This window comes from Equus asinus, chromosome 22 (assembly GCF_041296235.1).
Source record: "Equus asinus isolate D_3611 breed Donkey chromosome 22, EquAss-T2T_v2, whole genome shotgun sequence".
In the NCBI taxonomy this organism is placed as follows: Eukaryota; Metazoa; Chordata; class Mammalia; order Perissodactyla; family Equidae; genus Equus; species Equus asinus.
Window position 1 is genome coordinate 49,964,843 of NC_091811.1, and position 18,734 is coordinate 49,983,576.

The 18,734-nt window shown below is 37.2% G+C and overlaps 1 protein-coding gene across 6 annotated transcripts in view; it reads right to left on the reverse strand.

The window, feature by feature from the left end:
• Positions 1-18,734, reverse strand: part of SENP1 (SUMO specific peptidase 1) — a 48,432-nt gene that overhangs the window by 6,767 nt on the left and 22,931 nt on the right. For all 6 annotated transcript variants that reach the window (XM_070494391.1, XM_014850043.3, XM_070494392.1 and 3 more), the window contains 7 exons: positions 17,216-17,319; positions 16,847-17,133; positions 14,996-15,050; positions 11,003-11,041; positions 10,088-10,172; positions 9,715-9,870; positions 8,640-8,771 (listed from right to left, as the gene is read on the reverse strand). In XM_070494391.1, the coding sequence (XP_070350492.1) occupies positions 8,640-8,771; positions 9,715-9,870; positions 10,088-10,172; positions 11,003-11,041; positions 14,996-15,050; positions 16,847-17,133; positions 17,216-17,319 (858 nt within the window). The remainder of the gene's footprint in view (positions 1-8,639; positions 8,772-9,714; positions 9,871-10,087; positions 10,173-11,002; positions 11,042-14,995; positions 15,051-16,846; positions 17,134-17,215; positions 17,320-18,734) is intronic.

Below are 18,734 nucleotides of genomic sequence, written 5' to 3' on the forward strand. Positions count from 1 at the left end.
TGTATTTTGTGAAGACAAGGGTGCCTCCCCTCCCATGGTGAGAGCCTTTCTGCACACAAGACTCTCTTAGCTCCAGAAGATCTTGAATACCCTTTGAAATAGGGGGCTAAGAGTAGTAAACCAGGCCTGTGCCTACTGTCTGCCTTGCCAGTATACCAGCATTGGAGGACGACCGCCAGTGTTGGTCCACTGGTCACTCTTTTTGGGGCCCATGCTTGCCTCTGCTTGCTGTGGCTCCTGATGCCTAAGGAGCTGCCTTCTTGCTGCCTTCACAGCCTTAGCCATGGGCGCCTGCTTGTCTATGCAGTCCTGTTGGGGATGGGATGGTTGTTTATAGAGTCTTGTTCCTTTGTGATTTTATTTGAAGAGCTGCCAGGCTGAAGCTAAAAAAACTTTTCTTTAAAAGAAAAGCCTACAATGCTTTCAAACAAATGACTCAATCCTTTCCCTGTATGTTACCACAATGACATATATGACCATTGCTATTTGTATCTTCCTTTTCATCCAGTAAACCAGCCAAACTACTGTTTTCTCATGCATTTAGAAATAAAATATTTCACTAACAGTAAAGTCTTGACTTTTAACCCTTCCCAATTTGACATTCTGAACCCTTCTAATTGGCTTAGGAAAAAAATGTTCTAATTGTCCTGGGCATGGGGCCAGCCCAGTGGCGTGGTGGTTAAGTCCGTGCACTCTGCTTTGGTGGCTTGAGGCTCGCCGGTTTGGATCCCATGCACGGACGTACACATTGCTCACTAAGCCATGCTGTGGTGGCATTCCACATACAAAACAGAGGAAGACTGGCACAGATGTTAGCTCAGCGACAATCTTCCTCAAGCAAAAAGAGGAAGACTGGCGACAGATGTTAGCTCAGGGCCAATCTTCCTCACCAAAAAAATTTTTAAGAAGTCCTGGGCATGACAGTGCTCCTGAGCAGAAACCAAGACAACTTTTAAGGGAAAAGAAGCCATTTTTCCCTTTACCTCTTTAGATTTTCACCTTGACCTTCCCATTCTGATTTTTAAATTAAATCTCTCCTTGTTAATCACAAAGCCCCAAAGACTAACAAAGCAGCAGCACTTGAATGCTACTGAGTGAGAAGGTCATTCACTCCTAAGATCTAACCTAATAATATTATAGAAACCAAGAAGGCAGACTTCAGGTAAGCTCTGTGTACTGCATCCCTCGTGGTGAACATGGACCCAGGGTTTTTTCTCACATGCAAATTCAAGTAACAAGCTATTAGAATTACTGTAGAGAAAGACAGGCAGGCAATACCTATTTTTTTGGAGTTATGACAACTGTAATTACTACTCTCCCTGTGACCCTCCCTGCATAAATCCCTGGTTTATCAAAAGGACTAGTTCTATTAGGAAACACTTTAAAGAGGTAAACTAGAACGATGTGGAATTTACCAATGAGTCATGTTAGAAACACTAAAATTTCTATTCTGATCATTTTATTCCACATGTAAGAGTGTATGGCATATGGTAGATCCAGCATATTCACTTAACTAATTTATCTCATTTTTTCAAGTTTTATTCTTCTTATGTAATCAGTTTTTACTCCCTAAGGAAAACCTACTCCGTGTGCTAGGTTTGTCAAGTTGGACATGTTTTGTAAGCTGTTCCTTCTTTACTGAGCATCACTTAGAATGAACTGCTCCTTGGAAACAATTAGAAAACTATGAGCACAACCAATTCCCCATTTCCATTAAAGATTTGTCTTCTGAAAGAGAATGCTAGACAAAGAGTTATGTGCTCTGATTCCAGATCCTGATTCTGCACTAAAAATCAGGTGACCTTGGTATATCCCTTATAAAGCCTTCTCACTTTGCCACTATGAATAAGAAAGAATACTTTCTCTATAAACAAGGCTACTGTGATGCTAAATAGCTGAAAGACATCCCTTTCCTTTCAGAGATGAAACTTACAACACAGGTAATCAGTCAGCCTGTTAGCTGTGTCTTCAGTGTAGTTACAGTCTGCTTTATAGGTTCTACCCTAATTCTTCCTGCACTTCTTCACTCCCCATATTTGCTATGAGTCTATTCCTTATGGCCTTTCCCTAGCCAGTAAAGTTGGAAATATACTACTCTAGCAGTCCAATGCTTTTCCATTTTGGGTACAAATGGATTTGTGAAACGCAAGCAGAAAAAAGACATGTTTGCTTGCTATTTTTCCAATTCTTCCATGTAATTAGTTGTAAGGGATGACAAGGAGGATAGGGTCCTGGAGGGAAAATAAAGAGAGGAAATGCCACATTATCCTGTTTTTCCAGGTGGGATAGGGCATATCGTGCTGTGTAGAGGAGGAAGTATGTTTTGCCCACAGACATTTGGGTATGTGGGATCCATTTATCTGTTCCAGTCTTCTATATCCTTAATGAATTCCTGTCTACTTTATTGATTACTGAGAGAAGCGTCGAAACCTCCAACAGTGATTATAGATTTGTCTATTTCTCCTTTCAGTTCTCTCAAGTTTTGCCTCACGTATTTCAAGGTTCTGTTATTAGGTGCGTACAAATCTAGGCTGTTAAATACTCTTGATGATCTTACCCCTTTATCATTATGAAATGTCTCTCTTTATTACTGGTAATATTCTTTGCTCTGAAATCTCCTTGGTGTGATGTTAGTATAGTTACTTCATCTTTCTTTTGACTAGTGTGTGCATGGTATGTTTTCTCCATCCTATTACTTTTAACCTATTTGTTTCTTTACATTTAAAATGGGCTTCTTGTAGATGGCTTTTTCACCCAATCTGACAATCCTTGCCTTTTAACTGAATGTTTAATCTCTACTGTATAATATGGTAGCCACTAGCCAAATGTGACTACTGAGCACTTGAAATACGGCTAATCCAAACTGTGCTGTAAATGTAAATGTGCTCTAAGTGTAAAATGCATAGCACATTTTAAAGAGTAAGTAAAATATCTCATTAATAATATTTTCATATTTATTACATGCCCAAATGATGTATTTTGGACATACTGGGTTAAATAAATTTTTAAAATTAATTTTACTTGTTTCTTTTTACATTTTTTAATGTGATGACTAGAAAATTTTAAGTTACATATGTGGCTAACATATTTCTATAGGACAGTGCTGGCTTAGATTACTTACACTTAATATGATTAATGATATAGTTGGGCTTAAATCTAGTATCTTGCTCTTTTTTTGTATTTATCTCATTTGTTCTTGGTATGTTTTTTCTTCTTTTTCTGCCTTCCTTTGGATTGAGTATTTTTTTATTCCATTTTATCTCCCTTATTTGCTTATTCACTATACCTCTTTGTGTTTTGTCTTTTAGTGGTTGCTCTAGGATTTACAATATTAAGTCTTTAACTTATTACAGTCTATCTCCATATAACATCATACTACTTCAGGTATCATGTAAGAATCTTACACTATGTACTTCCATTTGTCTCCCCCTTTATATTATGATTGTCATAAATTTTACTTTTACACATTATAAACCCCACAGTACGCTGTTTTATTTCTGCTTTAAATAGCCAATTGTCTTCCAGAGATATTAAAAAATGAGAGCATTTCCATTGCTTTGTGTAGACTGAAATTTCTACCTCACATTTTTCTTCTGCCTGAAGAACATCCTTTAATATTTCTTACAGTACAGGTCTGCTGGTGATGAATTCTCTCAGCATTTGTTTGTCTAAAAAGTATAGCCTTACTTTTTGAAAGATATATTTGCTGGGCATAGAATCTAGGTTGACAAGGGTTTTTTTCCATCAGTACTTTAAAGATGTAGCTACACTGTCTTCTGACCTACATGGTTTCTGACAGAGCTATTCTTATCTTTATTCCTCTGTATATAATGTGTCTCTTTTCCTCTGGTTGCTTTTATTATTTTTCCTTTTTATCACTGGCTTTCAGCAATTCGATTATTATGCATTTTAGTGTGGTATGTCTTCTACTTGGGGTATGCTAAATTTCTTGGATCTGTCAGTGTAAGTTTTCAAACTTGGAAATCTTCCACCATTGTTCAAATATGTTTTTCTGACCCAACTTACACCGCACCTTTCCTTCTGGGACCCCAAATTACATGCTTAGGTAGCTTGATATTGTCCCATAGCTCACTGAAGCGCTAGTCATCTTTCTTCAGCCTTTATTCTGTTTCATTGGGGTGGTGTCTGTTGCTCTATCTTCAAGTTTACTATTTTTTCTTCTGTGGTGTCTAATCTACTGTTAATCCCATCCAATGTATTTTTTTTTTAATTTCAGATACTATATTTTGCATCTCTAGAAGTTCAAAGCCCCAGTATATAGTTGTATATCCTAGTTGTAAGTCGTTCTAGTTCTTCTATGTGAGATACTGCCATAGCACGGCTTGATGAGCTGTGTGTGTAGGTCTGTGCCCAGGATCAGAACTGGTGAACCCCAGGCCACCAAAGCTGAGCGTGCAAACTTAACCACTTAGCCATGGAGCTGGACCCCTGGGTCTTTTTTTATATCTTCCATTTCTCTCCTCATAATGTCCATTTTCCTCCCCCTTCCGAACATATGTTTACAAGACCTGTTTTAATATCCTTGTCTGCTAATTCTATCATTTTTGTCATTTCTGGGTATTTCTAGTGATTGGTGTTTTTCCCTTATAATTCCTTTCACATTGCATACCTGGTAATGTTTGACTGGATGCTGGACATTGTGCATTTCACACTGTTGGGTTTTGTTGTTATTAGAATTTGTTGTATTCCTTTAAATATTGTTGGGTTTCATTCTGTGACATAGTTGCGTTACTTAGATCAGTTTCAAGCTTTCAAGCCTAGTTTTTAAGCTTTGTTACCATGGGTCCAGAGCAGACTTATTCTAGGCCAGTTTGGTCCCACCTGTGAGGCAATACCCTTTGAGGACTCTAATCAATGGCCTGTGACTTTTCCACTCTAACTGGTTGGAACATGAATTATTCTTGGCAACCTGTCTTAGCTCTGAGGTTTGTTCTGATTCCTTCTTTCTGGTGGTTCTTTCCCCAGCCTCTGGTAGTTTCTTCCTATACATGCACAAATTAGTATTCAGGCAAAGATTTGACACGGGCTCCTCTGCACACCTCTGGAGCTTTCTCTTTGTGCAGCACCTTCCCCTCCAGTATTTTACCTTACAAATCTTAGCCACTTTGGCCTCCCCAAACTCTGAACTCTGTCTTCTCCACTCAGCAAGACTGTGAGGCCCTGCTAGGTTCTACTAGCTCTGTGTCCTCAACGCATCATCCTAGCAAGCTGGGGGAATCATAGGCTCACCCCTTTCATTTCTCTTCTCTTAGGGATTACTGCCCTGTACTGCTGTTATCCAATGTCTGAAAATTGTTGTTTCATGTTTTGTCTAGTTTTCTAGTTAGGCTGAAAGGGTATATCTGATCTGTTTTACTCTATTATGACCAGAAGCAGAAGTCAGATTCATTTACTTGTATGTCTAAATAATTTCCATGTATTTTTAAATGTATCAGATGTCTTACAAAACAACTTTAAAGCCCTCTAAGAAGCAGAACTATAAAGGCCATAAAGAGAAACATAAACACCAAAGCAGTCCTCTCCTTAGGATCATTAACCTAGAATCTGACAGTTGGATTCCAGAAATCATCCAATTCAATCTCCAGGAATTAAAAAGTAATTTCTAATACTGACATCCGTTTAAAAATATTTCCTTTTGGGGGCTGGCCCCGTGGCCGAGTGGTTAAGTTCGCACGCTCCGCTGCAGGTGGCCCAGTGTTTCGTTAGTTCAAATCCTGGGCGCGGACATGGCACTGCTCATCAGACCACGCTGAGGCAGCGTCCCACATGCCACAACTAGAAGAACCCACAACGAAGAATACACAACTATGTACCGGGGGGCTTTGGGGAGAAAAAGGAAAAAATAAAATCTTTAAAAAAAAAAAAATTTCCTTTTGTTTTTTGATTGTGGCTTTCAATCTACTTTTGCAACTAATTGCTCTTCTGTTTAACCCTATCTTCCTTCCCTTTATTCAATACTTCTATTAATAATTAATCACCAGATCCAGTAGAGAAATCCAGATTTATAATGTCCCTGATGTTATCAGTCTTCCAGCCTCCTTTTGTATATATGGCAGCCAGTTCCCACATTCCATTTCAAGAAATTTCATTTTCTTATATTGAGGTAAAATGTCAATCCTGTCAATCATTAGTCCTTTGAAGTTAGAAAGAATTTAACTATTGACCTATATATAAATCCATTCATGAAGACATGTTCTGAAAGCCTACTGTATGAACAGGCATTGTGGCCTATTCTCCTTTTAGGAAAGAGATCAGAGAAAGGGTAGCCTAATAATTGTCTGTGCATATCTCAAAAATAGGACTTCTGTATTTTATTTTCCTTATAGACTAAATCTGATCCTTTTTACTTTCAGGACCTTATATTCCTTGTCTATAAAATGGTAAGAATAATGTGCCAGTAACCTTATTTGGATAAAATTTTAATGTGGCCTATAAAACTGATGGGAGACATAAAAAGAAGAGAAATGGTTATTACTGAAAATATCTATTTGAGAGAAGAATAAGATTGAAGAGAGAACAAATTACTTGCCAAAGAAGATCGGGAGTTCACAATTGAGAAACAGAGTTAAGCATTTTTAAAATGTATGAATACTTAAGAAATTAATTCCCCATCAGAATGTTAGCTTCTCAAGGGCAATAACTTTGAAAGCCTGAGAAGTATAGTACTTTGAAAGGGTGCTTTTTAAAATAGTTCTCATCATCATCATCATGGACATGTGAACTGGCAGCTGCCTTCAAAGTTAACATTATCCTGAAATAGGAAGACAAGCACTCCCTATAAAAGTTATGGGTAGATGTGGTAGAGATAAAGTAGACAAGGAATCTTTCCTTCCCCTCAGCTCTTCTAAATAATGTAATTTCCATGAACTTTGCTTGCTAAAAATCCAGTCTCTGATGGGCCCAGGGAATGGAAAATATGTCCTGATGAATGCCGCCTCTGTAAGGGATCTCACTGAGGTAAATGCCATAGAAAATAGCAAGAACTCAGCTCATATCCTACTCATTGCTGCCCCCTAGAAGGTTTTGCATAATTTACAACAAATGGGCTATAATCTCTTTAGAATAATTGTGATCCCTTCCCATTTAGCAGTGGCAGCCAAAAAATGGAAAGAGACCACAGATTAATGTCTCCAAATCAAAAACACTTAATTGGTGGATAGTTTTGATTGTCCTTGATTTTCATTTTGCCTTTTGATTTGGTGAGCTCTTTTTTTTTCTGTTATTTGATCCAATGTTCTTATATCACTATTCTGAGCTGAAAGAAGCAAGGGTGGTTTCCCTAAAGCAAGAAAGTGTCAAACCATGTCTTTCTTACTATTCTTAGTCAAAGATACTATTCAGGGAGTGATGAACTTCTGAAGTTTATATATTATAAACTCACCAGTGACAAAGAGAATGGGGCTAGTCCAGTTGGCCCCCAAGAAAAATTAACATGCTGGGCATGACATGACTCTCAAATTCTATACATCTAATCCTAAAACAGAATCCAACTTAAGATTATGAGGTAGTATGACGTAATAGATAAGACTCAAAGCTTGGATCTGAATCCTGGGCTCTGCCACTTACCAGCCATGTAATCTTGCAAATTTCTTAAATCTTTCTATGCCTTTTTTCTTCATCTATAAAATGGAGATCATAAAACTATAGTATCTACCTCCAAGGGTTGTGGTGACTATTACAGGAGTAGAACACATAAAGCATTTAGAATAGTGCCTAACATGAGGTAAAGGCTCTCTAGGTATTAGCCAACATTATAATTTGGAAGGTCCTAAGGGTACAATATCAAGACATAGTATCTAGAATATCTAGTGCTTATTACACTAAGAACCTAAAAATCCTCCATAGCTGTGAAGCTTGAGTACACCCAAAATCAGGCAGGGGTGCTCCTAGTGGGCCTAAGAAAGAAGGCAGGTACTTAGGGAAAAAACCCAATCCAGTTCTCTTCTTTTGCTGTGAAAATATCCTTTCTGAAATAAAAGAGGCTCCTTCATATTTAGGAATAGGACATAGCGGTTTAAAGATTATAGTGTACTTAATCTACTTAAAATAATTAGAACTCAGGAGCTGAGGCCCACAACTTTTTTTTAACCCAATACATCAAATATTTAACAAAGTTTTTCAATGTTGGTTTAAAAATATCACGTATAAGTGTAGGCTATTTCAGAAAGCTTATCACTCATAATAATCTAAGTGACCTAGAACAAGTAGAGATAGAAAGGGAAGCAGAAAAGGAAATCCCAAAGCATTCCTTCATTGTGCAACATGGTCAACTATGAAATATTTGCTTAGAAGATGTGAACTACAGGGCAGTGCCTTAGAGAGTGAGAATACCAACGAGTGAGAGTCCTTTCCCTCAGTGTCCAAATCTTCCATACATAAAAAGCTAAATCAGCAGTTCTCAGACCTCATAGTATATAAAAACCACCTGAGATGTTTAAAATGCACATCCCCACCACACTGCCTCATACTTATTCAGGAGAATGGAAAGGCCTGTGAGAGCTGATTCTGACGTAGATCATCTGAGGACCACACTTTGAGAAACAGTGAGATAATGCCTTGATTTAGTTTCCACTTAATATTCACTTACTATTTCAATATAAAAACGGGTGTGAGATTACCTCATCATTGAGCCAGTTCAAATGGTTTAGAGTTTGAATATCTTTGCGTGTGATAGTCAAGCGGAATGCTTCACTCAGAACTTCATCCTGGTTGCCATTACGAAATACATTCTTTATTTCTTTCTCCATTTCCTAAGAAACCAAGAGTTGTCAGAGATCAAGCATAGATGGCTTCAGATGCACTAGGTTTCTCACCAGGCTCCATACAATCCCCCAGACTATATTTATCACTAACCCACTGTTTACTTCTAACATTTTGGTTTCTATTCCTTCCATCCCATCTTGTCTTCCCTTCTCTTTTTCAGCACATTTCACATCCTTGTTTTATATTATTCCTAAAGTCTGAAATAAGCTTCTGCTTTCAAATTTTCTAAGTGCATGAGATGACCTAATTATATTTTATATCTTTGGTCCAAACAATTTCCTAAGAAATAGAACCTTTCCAAAAATAACAGATTATTTTAAAATGTACATAGACTGGGGCTGGCCCCGTGGCCCAGTGGTTAAGTTCGCGTGCACCGCTGCAGGCGGCCCAGTGTTTCGTTGGTTCGAATCCTGGGCGCGGACATGGCACTGCTCATCAAACCACGCTGAGGCAGCGTCCCACGTGCCACAACTAGAAGGGCCCACAATGAAGAATATACAACTATGTACCGGAGGGCTTTGGGGAGAAAAAGGAAAAAAATAAAATCTTAAAAAAAAAAAAATGTACATAGACGACTTTTATATATTTTCCAAATTTTTAAACTGAATTTTTATTAAAAAAATAGTAAGCCTCAGCCTACTATTTGACGTCAAACTACTAAGTGTGTACATTAATTAAAAATGCACATGAAACAAAACACAAATCTACTAAATTCGCTGAAGTCGTTAAAAGCCACCCATAATTCTTTCCTCAATTTTGAACAATCCTTTAAAAATAAAACTGAGATTGGTGTATAGTACAATTGAAAGCAGGAGTATTCAATACATCTTAAATGCCAGGTGTTCTGTTACCTTCATGTTTGAAATTCATCCAAAGCATTCTTTCTAAACACAACACTGCTAGCATAGGAATTCATAATACGTAATTTACCTCCGTGATTTCAGGAAATTCATCTTCACTATCAGTTAATTTATGACCTTTTTTTCCCGTTTCTTGGGTGATTGTGACAGGAATCTCCTTTTCAAGAGGTACGCGAAGATGCAGTTCTACTGAATCATGCACTGAATGCTCCTGTTCCTGCAATCTCTGAAAGACAGAACTTTAGAATAAGGGCGATGAAGAAATTTGTCTCTGTACCCTGTAGCACTAGATGGAGAGACCAAGAACATATAGCACTTATCATACCATGCTACGCTACCATATAATCTTGTGATTACAAAAGCTCTGATCCCAAATCCAGGTAACCTTTCAAATTAGTTTCAACTTGGATGTGCTATTTATAATCTTATCCAAAGTTTTTTACCTGGTTTTGAAGCTGTAATGCCAATGCTTTCTGCTCTTCAATCTGGCGCAATCTTTCCCGTGCTCGAGAATCATAAACACTAGTTCTAGGAAATGAAAAGGAATGTCATACAAAAGCAGACCACTCTCTTAGCACCAAGCACACTGTTGATGCATAATGAGCATTAAATATAAAACACTTACAAAGAAAGTCTAAAATTCTTACACTAATTTATCACTACACTTATATTTTAAGACAGAGTGAAACCACATGGTATTATTGAAACTATCCTATTTTTACTGAAATGATTAAAATGATTAGTTTGTTGCTAAGTGTGAACAGATGACTTCTGTGGATATGTGCAAATGTGTAGTCTTTTTTTTAATATGCTTTTAAGATTATAGAGAACGTAAAGCTTCATTCTGGAAATCCAAAAGTGAGATTGAATTCCAAAGGAGAAAATAATGCAAGATATCACTGATATCATTTTAATTCAAACATTGCATTTGTGTTCCAAAAGATGAAATATGGGTTTATTTTTTCTTTAAAAAAAATCAACAAGACCAGGGGGCGTTTGGATATCTCAGAGGGAGTTCTTGCAATTGGAGACTAAAAGCTTTCAGTGATTTTGCAAACTCCAGAAATATGAATTATTCAATAAATTAGTTTTATTGATGTGAAAATAAGGGCGTTTATTTTTCTTTCTATATAATAACTTACCGTGAAAATTTTTCCAATTTAGCTCCAATAATTGTTATACATTTAATAAACCTGAGCATGGAAATGCCCCAACTCCAGCAAAATTTTAAAAATCCAACAACTTAAAAGTTGTTTTATAAATAGGGAATTTTTATTGACTAAATAGGGTGATTGGCTAATTGATTTCTTCTAGGAAGTGATGGAGAAGGAAAAATGATATAAAAAATAAAAACTTACAATTCTTTGATCCACAGCTCTGCCTGGAAAAAAGTAGGACTATGGATGGGAAAAGAAAAATGTGTCAAATGAGCAGGAGGCTTATAAGAAAATTCAAATATTTTCACCAAGAAAACCAATTATTTAAATAGTTTAAATAGTTTATAAGAATGCTTTACAAGAATGGAATTAATAAAAGGACCTAAATTACATAAAATAATTGTAACTGGGAACTAAAGGAAAACAAATATGAGTCATTTGCACACATATAAGTTAAAAAGATGATCCAAAGTCCAACAGAGAAATTAAGTTTAGCTTAGCTTCTTACTTGCACAAGAGACCAACATGATGTGATAAAGTACATCATTTGTTAAGATATGAAGCTAGAGCATTACTCTCCCCAAATGGTTCAGAATGACAGATTTATTAATGATTTAGTCAAGTTTTATGGCTTCTTGGGCTTCTTGGCAGTCTACTTGAATCAAAACATATTCAACCGAATCACAGTAGATACTGAAAATCTGCACCCACAGAATAGTTCACATCAAATGGCTAGAGTCGAAGAACGAAAGTGGAGAATAAGCAATACAATTCCATTAAAAAGATGAGAGACCAATTCTATTCCCTCACAGAAACAAATGGAAGAGTGAACACTCTTCCAAATACTTTCAGATATGTAGAACAGTAAACAGAGCATCAAATTGGAAGTTAAGAGACCTGGATCTCCTGGAGCTGTCCCTGATCAGCTTTGTGACTTTGAGCAAGTCTCTTCATTTCCTGGGCTTTAGTTTTTAGATTTACAAAATATGAAGAATAGAATCTCTTTTAGGGTCTGGCCCAGCAGCGCAGCAGATAAGTTCGCACGTTCCGCTTTGGCGGCCTGGGGTTCACCGGTTCAGATCCTGGGTGCGGATCTATGCACCGCTTGTCAAGCCATGCTGTGGTAGGCATCCCACATACAAAGTAGAGGAAGATGGGCACAAATGTTAGCTCAGGGCCAGTCTTCCTCAGCAAAAAGAGGAGGACTGGCAGCAGACGTTAGCTCAGGGCTAATCTTCCTCAAAAAAAAGAAAGAATAGAGTCCTTTTTAGTTCTTAAATCTCTACCATCTGTCCTAGTAAAGGCTCAGAGGGTATCTCTTGCTCCTCAGCTTAACTTTTGAGAATTAGTATTCCCAATCAAACTTAGGCTGGGGTTTGGCAATGAAAATGCTGTTCTATTGCCTTCCCACTGTCACTGAGGTTAATAAGGGGAGAACACAGGAGGAGGTGGCCTATTCCCTTGGTACAGTGAATAACTGATGTAACAACCAAGACAGAAAGTCACAGAGATCAGTGGGAGCACTGCGAGGAGCTACTTAGTACGTGATACTAAAAGCAAATGAACATGAGATCATTGCACAATATAAAGAAGTGACAAGAATTATATAGAATTTCATGATATTGGATCATGCTATTCAAATTCGTCTGCTTTCCTTATTAAAATATAAACTTGATAAGGATAGGAATTTTTGTCTTTCATATTTACTAGTGTACCCTCTGAACCAAGAATAGTGCCTGGCATATAGCAGGCACTCAGTCTTTATTGAAGAAATAAATAATGTACAGGACAGCATTTCTCTTCAATAGATCGAGGGATCTGATGGCTTACGAAAGCAAAATGTGGGGGAAAAAGCAAAATCTCTTTGTTTTTCACAGTGATTATTCATTATTTCTCATATAATTGAAGCATACAGTAATACTAATAACCACAACTCTTTACTGAGCACCTACTTAGTGTTCCATGTGTAAAACTCTGCTCTAGGGGTTTTACATATTTGTTAAGCCTCAAGATAATCCTATTAATTAAACCTCAATATAATGAGGAATTATTACTCATACTGTACAGAAAAGGAAATTGAGTTTCAGAAGGATAATTTTTCTTGGAAGAGCCACGATTAGAAACTATGTCTGTCCAATTCTAAAAACTGTGTTCTTTCTACCATTCTAAAGTGCCTTTTAATAAACCAAAGCATTGAATCAAAATGGAGATGATGAGTACTTGGGCTACTCAAGGGAGTATTTTGGGTTTTCTAGGAAATTCATTTATTTAACAAAGGTTTATTTACTAAGTACCCATCATGTGCCAGGCACTACGATCGGCACCAGGTGATAGTAACAAACGAGGTACAGGAATGGAAGTACTAGAGGGAAAGACTAATGCTATCTGGAGAAGTCAGAGAAATATCCGAGAAAAAATAATACCTGAGTCAGATTTTGGAAAGCAAAATAAGAGTTTAACAAGTGGGCACGGAGAGAAAGTGAACTCCAGGCCAAAGAATCAGAACGTACAATGGCACAGAGGCATGAAATGGCGTGGCACATTCTGGGAAATAACGGCAGATCTATTCATTGCTGGAACTGAGAGGCAGTGGTAGGAGATTAAGAATAAAGAGCCAATCAACGAAGCCTTGGGAACAGCATTATTCAATCAGTCTTACCCAATAGACCATTTCTCTTTTCATCTTAGTTTTCGGTCATCACCAGGAGAAATTCTCCATAGGAAAAGCTAGTAAAGAATGATTAAAGAACTGAAAGCACTCTTTACATGAGATTAACTTTTTCCCAAGAAAAAATGCCTACTTTTGTGCAGTACATGTGAAACATCTTTATAAGTGCTTTATCTGTAAGTTAACCTTCACATAATTCAACAATAAGGCATTAATACTGGCATTTTATTGATAAGGCAACTGAGGTTCAGAAGAGTAACTTGTTCAAAGTTACATGAAGCCTGGAAAAGGCAAGATCAGAATCCAGGTCTGACTGAAAAAAAAAGGTATAAAGAATAAAGAATCCAAACTATAAAATCTCCTTGAGAAAATATAACAGAGAATTTTTTTAAAGATCTAAAGTTTAGAACATATAGGGGAGTTGCAAAGAAGTAAAGGAATTGAGATGAGAAAGAACATTTTATTATCCTTAATCTTCTCAATGGAAAACTGATACTACTATCATTCGAGCAAGTGAATTGCTAAGGCTCTATCTGGCAAAGACATAGCAATCTAAACAGCAACCTACTGGATTACAGAGAAAGAAGTACTTAATACCTCCCAGAGGGGTCAGGTTTCATACAGATCACATTTGAATTGAGATTTAAAAGAAAAGAAAGAGACTACTGCCAGACAGACAAGTTGAGGTGGGGGGGACATACCAGGCAGAAGGGACATGGAATGTGAAGGTAAGAAAGTACATATCATATTACAGTTCAGCATATAATAAACACATGAAAGAGTCTCATATTTCCACATGGGTCCTTCTATCACCTCCATCATGAATGTCCTCGAATGTCACCTTATCAGAGACTTGCCATGACCATACTAGATAAATAGCACCCCACAACCCCAGTCTATGTATTACCCTGCTTTATTTTTCTTCACAGCACTTATCACCACTAGGCCTATATGTTTGTTTGTTCACTTTTTGCGCCACCCCTCCCCCTCGCCCCCCCGCAACACACACACCCTGTACACCTAATAAGCTCCCTGAGAGCAGGGACTTCATTTTGTTCACTGCTGTTATCCCTGATGTCCGTACTAGTACCTGGCACATAGAAGGCTACGGATAAATACTTACTTACTAAAGGAAAGAACGTGTGATAGGAAGTGAGGCTTGGGAGGAAGTGCTTTGTACCATACTAAGGAGATTGGGCTTGACTCTATGTCTGATAAGCCACCCTGGAGGGAGTTTAACGATCAGACATGCATTTTAGAATGATCACTCTGGTTGCAGAATGGAAGACGGACTAAAGAAGAAGGCAAATAAGGGATTAGAGAACACGGTGGAAGATGAAATGAAGAACAAAATGAAGGCCAGAAGAAGGAAGACTAATCAGACAGTCATTGAAATCATTCAAATAACACGTGAGAGAAGTCTGAATTGAGGCAGCTTTACTTTTATATTATGTAACTCTTAGTGAAGAAGCTGTGATCAAAGAGGGAAAACAATATGTTAAGAATGTCCTTTTTTCACAGTTTACCTGGGAGCTGGAGTCTGGGAATCTTTCACTTTGAGTAAAATCACAGAGTCTGATCCTGAACAAAGAAACACAAGAGCATATCATTATTAATAAAATTCCACAGAGTTATACATTCTAGATGTCTGGAGTTTAAGCTCTCATACTTTGTTACATTCCATTTCCATAAAAATAACATAGCATAAGAATAAAGGTACAATGGAAGAGAAAGAGAAGCAGGTCCATCTTCACTGAGCCAGAAATAGGACTCAGTGAAGAGCCTGCCCCACAAGTGAAGCAGTCACTCTAAACTGCAAGTCTATCTGCCCGTCAACAACTACTCCTAGGCTGCACTTTCTCCCTGTGCTTCCTTTTCCTCTTTCTGGGGAACAAGAACATGACATTATTTCTCAAGTCTTTAGTCCTTGAACTACGGTGAAATTGGATAAGGTGAAAGAGGAAAGGGGAACCGGAGAGGAAGGAGAGGGAAGGCAGAAAGAGAGAGAAACAGCAATAGGAGAAGTAGCAGAGTCTAAAAAGTACAAATTAAATCGGATCATTTATTTTCTATGTTGATAAAGGCAGGAATCTCATTTAGAATATTTATTAAATGGTACAAGGAAAGTAATCGAACAGTTCAATGTAGTATGTTTGTTCCAGGTGAGTTGTATCTAAGCATCTGCCATACAGTGTATGTTTCTGAGGTGAAAGGCATTTTCTTATAACAGTTCTCAGTAAATCACCTCACAAAATTTAATACAAGTTTTTATGAATATGTGTAGCTATATAATGATGCCACTAACAATTTTAATCCCCAAATGAGAATTTTAAGAAAGTGAGGACTAGAGTAAAAAAAAAAATAAATAGATAAATAAAACAATCTGAGGAAGGAGGCTCAGAAATTGATCACAAGATCCCTAATGTCTAACCACTTAACCTAAAACTTAAGGTACATAATACATACATACCATAAATACACACATAACACATACCTAAAGAAGGGGAAAACTAAGCAAAGAAAATTATCATAGCAAAACCTTAATTAACTGGATTGCTAAGAGACTGAATATTTTGGTTGGCTGAAAGTTGGGTAGAAAACTCTCTGTTTCCAAAACTTGCTGATGATCATTCTAAAATGCATAAACCTATACAGGTTTTGTAAATATTACCTAGTTAAGAACTTTTACTTCAATACTTAATTGATGTTCCAAAACTCCTAGAACTTCAGAGTACTTAATTTTCATTATAAAGTATTAAAAACAGAGAAAGTACTCAAGAAATTGGGCTGAGTGTACTCTGACTCTAGACTCTGCCAGGAAGTTAATATTTTAAATAAAATATTATGTGAAGTCATTTGCATCTCCATGTAAGAAAAAGGTAAGTTACTTGTAGGTTTAGTTTACGTGTGGCATGGCTAACCGAATTATATGTATTTAAGGTATCTTATATGTTAATGAGCCAGCCCTGGTGGTCTAGTGGTTAAGATTCGGGGCTCTCATCGCCACGGCCCGAGTTCATTTCCAGTCAGGGAACCACATCACCGATCTGTTGGTTGTCATATGGTGGCAGCTGCGTGCTGAAGTGATGCTGAAAGGTACGCCACCAGTATTTCAAATATCAGCAGGGTTACCCAGGGTTGACAGGTTTCAGTCTGATATATCGGCAGAAGGTAAGAGGATGGTGCAAAAAGCGTGGGCAGGGTTCTGCTCTGTTCTACACAGGGTCGCTAGGAGTTCAAATTGACTCAACAGCACCAACAACAACAATTATATGTTACATGCATATTACAACCTTGCCTATAATTCATATAGCTCCCATAAACAGTTAACTGGCAATTAGGATTGAAAATATAGGTATACACTTATCATTTTTTACCTTCAGATTGTGTATTTGAAGCCGGTAAGATATCTGGCTGATGTGGAAGAGAGTGGTGATGTTGGGGTTGATGGAGAGAATCAGAATCTTTGGATCCGAATGCAACAACATCTGGGGTATAAGACGATAAGGAACACACACTGTGGGACAGTTGTTCCTGGGTCGTTAAAATGCTGGCAGATCCAGATGATGAAGTATCAGAGCCAATGATCTGAGCTGCACAAGAGTTTCCATTTTTAAACAGTGGGTCTTTCAAAGTATTCTTACCGGAACTAAGACATCGAGACCTAGCAAGAGAAGAATATAGTTTCAATACCAAATAATAAAATGTTTAATTAAATTCATTTGAAATATGTTTCTGTGACTCACAGATGTAAAGGAAAATGTGTGGTGGGTTTGGCTACAGAAAACTGTTTCCCTGTGACCATCTGTAGCAGCTGTCTGTAAATCTCTCTTTCTTCTTCTTGTACTGTCTATAAAAGAAAAAAGAATCTTAAACACATCCAACAAGGCAAGTGTTTCTCAAAGTAACATCTAGCCTCCCAGAAGCTCTGCCAAAGCTCAAGCAGAGTCCTCAAGATAATTAAGATTTATGGTTCATTAAGGATATTCTGGAAAATTATAAAGTGTATATAAGAGGAGTTGAAGGAAGTAAATACCAGAAAGCATATTTTGGAAAATTATGGGGCACATATGTAAATAATAGTGCAGAGAAGCTATAGGATATGAAACCAGAAGGCTAGTAGGTAATCACTGTTGAGTCAACTGACAGAGTCCCAGAAATAAAACATTTGAGGACCTCTAAATTAGGATTCCAACTAACCTCTTGGTTCCTGATATCTGTTAGAACAATCACAAGGAAGTAACCAGAACAGTCAAGATCAGAGTGGGATACCTTGCTAACAGTTTTCTTTTCTATCTAATTTTTAAGAGTGTAAGTATTTTCCAGAGATGGTTTTCATCACCAACATTTATTTACCGTTTATTCTTAAGTCCCCAAAGTGAATTTAGGGAAAAGCACATACTCCATAACATTCATTCATTCATTTATTAACTTAAACATCTACTGTGCTCCAGTCACTAGCAACACTGCATTTAATAAAATAAAGTCTCTGCCCTTGTGGAGATTACGTTACAGTTAAAGAGACTGACAAGCAAAAAACTAGTGAGGTAGTATAAAGAAAATTAAAGATAAGAGAATAGAAAATGATGGAGAGAGAACAGCAGGAATAGGTAAGACCTGTCTAAAAAGGTGATATTTGAACAGAAACTTAAGTCAAAGGAGGAAGAAAGAGAAATTTATAAAAGACAACTCCAGGTAAAGGAACAGCAAATGCAAAGGCTGAGACAGGAATGTGATGTGGCCACGGAAGAGTAAGGTCACCGGGAATCAGGAGAAGAGTAGTAAGAGATGAAGTCACTTAGCAGAGAACCTGATTACAGAACTTGTAACCATGGTAAAGTATCTACTCTATACAGATCCCTGAAGCAACGGGCTGCATTCACTAAATAACATGCTCCAGTACTTATTTTTTCAGTCTTATATACAGTTTGATACAACCACCAATCTTCACAAAATAATTTTAATACTTTGTGCCAGGGCTAGCAACATCTTGCACTGTAACATTTCAATATGTACATAAACATTTTATTCAATTACAAATGTTTGTTAAAAGCAAAATGAATTAAGCAATTATCTATCCAAAGGTAAACACACACTAAGTTTTTTCTTCTTGAATCACTTTTGCAACAAAGTAAATTTCAATCACATTGTTAGTATAACGTTACTGATCTAGCAAGATATACCTTGAACTGTGAGGCATGACAGCTCCTTATGAGAAAGAGCTATCCTTAAATTTGAATAGCTGAGTGATAAGAAAAGGTAGAA